We start from the raw sequence: 1,983 nt of genomic DNA, 5'->3' as shown, positions 1-1,983 counted from the left end.
TAAGAAATCTAGTCAAGTTTATTTTTTTAACGCAAGTTGAAGCAAAGCTGAAAATATAGAACACCCGAACAGATCAAAGTTCTTCAGCTCTCCTAAATTTTCAAAATTTTATCTGTTTAGCAGAATCATAGCAAATAAAACGGTTAAATTTTATCACTAATCTAAGCCCACTAGATTAAATCCTTTCATGTACTAAGATATTCAACATGACTTCATGTATCTAAAATTAATACTGCATAAACTGTGTATAGGATTTAAGAACCAACATTAGCATAACGTTATACATAAACATAATCCACAAACAGCAAAACATTTGCAGAGTCCTCAAGTTAATAATTTGAAGACCCACAACGGATTTCAACAGGAACAAAACTAAGAATTTAACAAATAATGCAAGAATTTGGGTTCTCCTCGGCACTTTGGACGTAGTAATGAGTGGTCAGCTCAGGATTATAAGTCCTGTAAGAATTTATAAGCTCCCTCGCCGTCATCTGCCCATCAGTACTATTCTCTTCTTTCTTAGAATCCTCCTTCTTCGGTTCTTCTTTCTTTGCTTCTGCTTTTTTGGGTTCCTCTTTCTTTGGATCTTCCTTCTTCTCAGGTTCTTTCTCTGGCCCAACAGAGATGAGTTCAGTATCCCAATACTTCCTGAGTTTGCTCACCACATCAACTGGATCAACTGTTCCTATCACTGTTAGCTTCCTCTCGTTCATGTCCACGGAAATCATGTCGATTCCTGTGAGAAATAAGAATGGTGTTAGGAATAACTCATATACCAGACAGACAAAGGACAGATGCTGGAGAAGAGCGGAACAGAAGCATCTGTGAGTTTTCGTTGTGCGGGTTGCGTGGGCGTTGGTATAGGGTCAATTTTATAATTACATATTATACGTCAGAATTTTTAATATATATACTGAATTGAATTAAAAGCTATGGCTCTGCTCCCGTTGACCACCTAAGCCTCTTTGTAAGTGTTTCTTTCTGAATTTGCGTCCATTCTTAGAGTTTTTTTCCCCCTAAAATTCTCAACAAATGACGATATAATTTTTCAGGGGCTGTTTGGTTACAAGATTCAAGTCGATGGAAAACTCAAATTTTGGATTTATGAGAAGAATCTGTGAATCTGTAATAGACGCTGCTCTCAAGCCTCAATATGGTAGAACTTAAAACCTCTGATATGCCATAACAGGTTTGATCAGCATTGAAACCAGAACGCAATCAATATAATAGGATACCTGGAAGAGTGGAGACTGCCTTCAAAGCCTTCTGCTTGGCTCTATCGTCATGCAAGTCTAACTTCAAAACAAGTTTCTGCGATAAAATAATTACAAAATCAAGCAGAATATAGAGATTCACCGGACAAAAACAGCTCAATTTTCTAAACAGAACTAAAATCAACTTTAATTCCAGTGGGAAAGAACAAGCAAGGAAAACAGAAAACTTTTGTGCGCTGGAAAGCTAAAAGAACGCTGAGCAAAATAATCCGAGAAGATGAAATAAGCATGGGATTGAAGAATCTGAATGATTTTTCAAAAAAGGCGGTTCCTTTACGCTTTTTGAAAAGTAAAATGGTTGACGAAACAACAAAACAGAAACCACAGCTCAGATTACAGTATGCATAGAAGGAAAAAAAAAATGTGATTTTACCATAATTTGCCAAAGGAAGTCAAGACGACGAAGAGGGATGACGAGGGCTACGAGCAGGTAGGGGAGGAAATGGGAGAAGGAGCAGGGCTTTCTATAGAATTTAGTTAGATTTACATATGGACTACTCAATAATAATGTATTTACATATCTATCCCCTAAACTTGATTTATTAATTGGATACACATTTAATAATCCATGAAAAAACATATTTTCCTTTTTAAAAACTAAAATGGTGATATTATTAATTTGATATGAAAATTTTGGATGATATAAATGTACAACCCTAAAGTTATGGGTTAGATATGTAAATATCTTGGAAGATGGGAATTTATTTTT

At 35.5% G+C, this 1,983-nt stretch overlaps 1 protein-coding gene across 1 annotated transcript; it reads right to left on the bottom strand.

The window, feature by feature from the left end:
* Positions 1-273: 273 nt before the first annotated feature.
* On the bottom strand, positions 274-1,727 carry LOC110019827 (heavy metal-associated isoprenylated plant protein 39-like). The gene is made up of 3 exons (XM_020717675.1): positions 1,648-1,727; positions 1,236-1,311; positions 274-736 (listed from the first exon to the last, which is right to left on the bottom strand). The coding sequence occupies exons 1-3, from the start codon at positions 1,648-1,650 to the stop codon at positions 381-383; spliced, it is 435 nt and encodes a 144-aa protein (XP_020573334.1). The 5' UTR covers positions 1,651-1,727; the 3' UTR covers positions 274-380.
* Positions 1,728-1,983: the final 256 nt, after the last annotated feature.

The sequence above is a fragment of the Phalaenopsis equestris genome, unplaced genomic scaffold (assembly GCF_001263595.1).
Source record: "Phalaenopsis equestris unplaced genomic scaffold, ASM126359v1 Scaffold000081, whole genome shotgun sequence".
NCBI lineage: Eukaryota > Viridiplantae > Streptophyta > Magnoliopsida > Asparagales > Orchidaceae > Phalaenopsis > Phalaenopsis equestris.
The sequence above is the reverse complement of the archived record's forward strand: the minus strand, read 5'-3'. Positions and strand labels throughout refer to the sequence as shown.

Coding starts and splice junctions, on each gene's coding strand:
- LOC110019827 (XM_020717675.1), bottom strand. Junction 737..1,235: donor GGCAGTCTCCACTCTTCCAG/GTATCCTATTAT, acceptor TATTTCTCACAG/GAATCGACATGATTTCCGTG.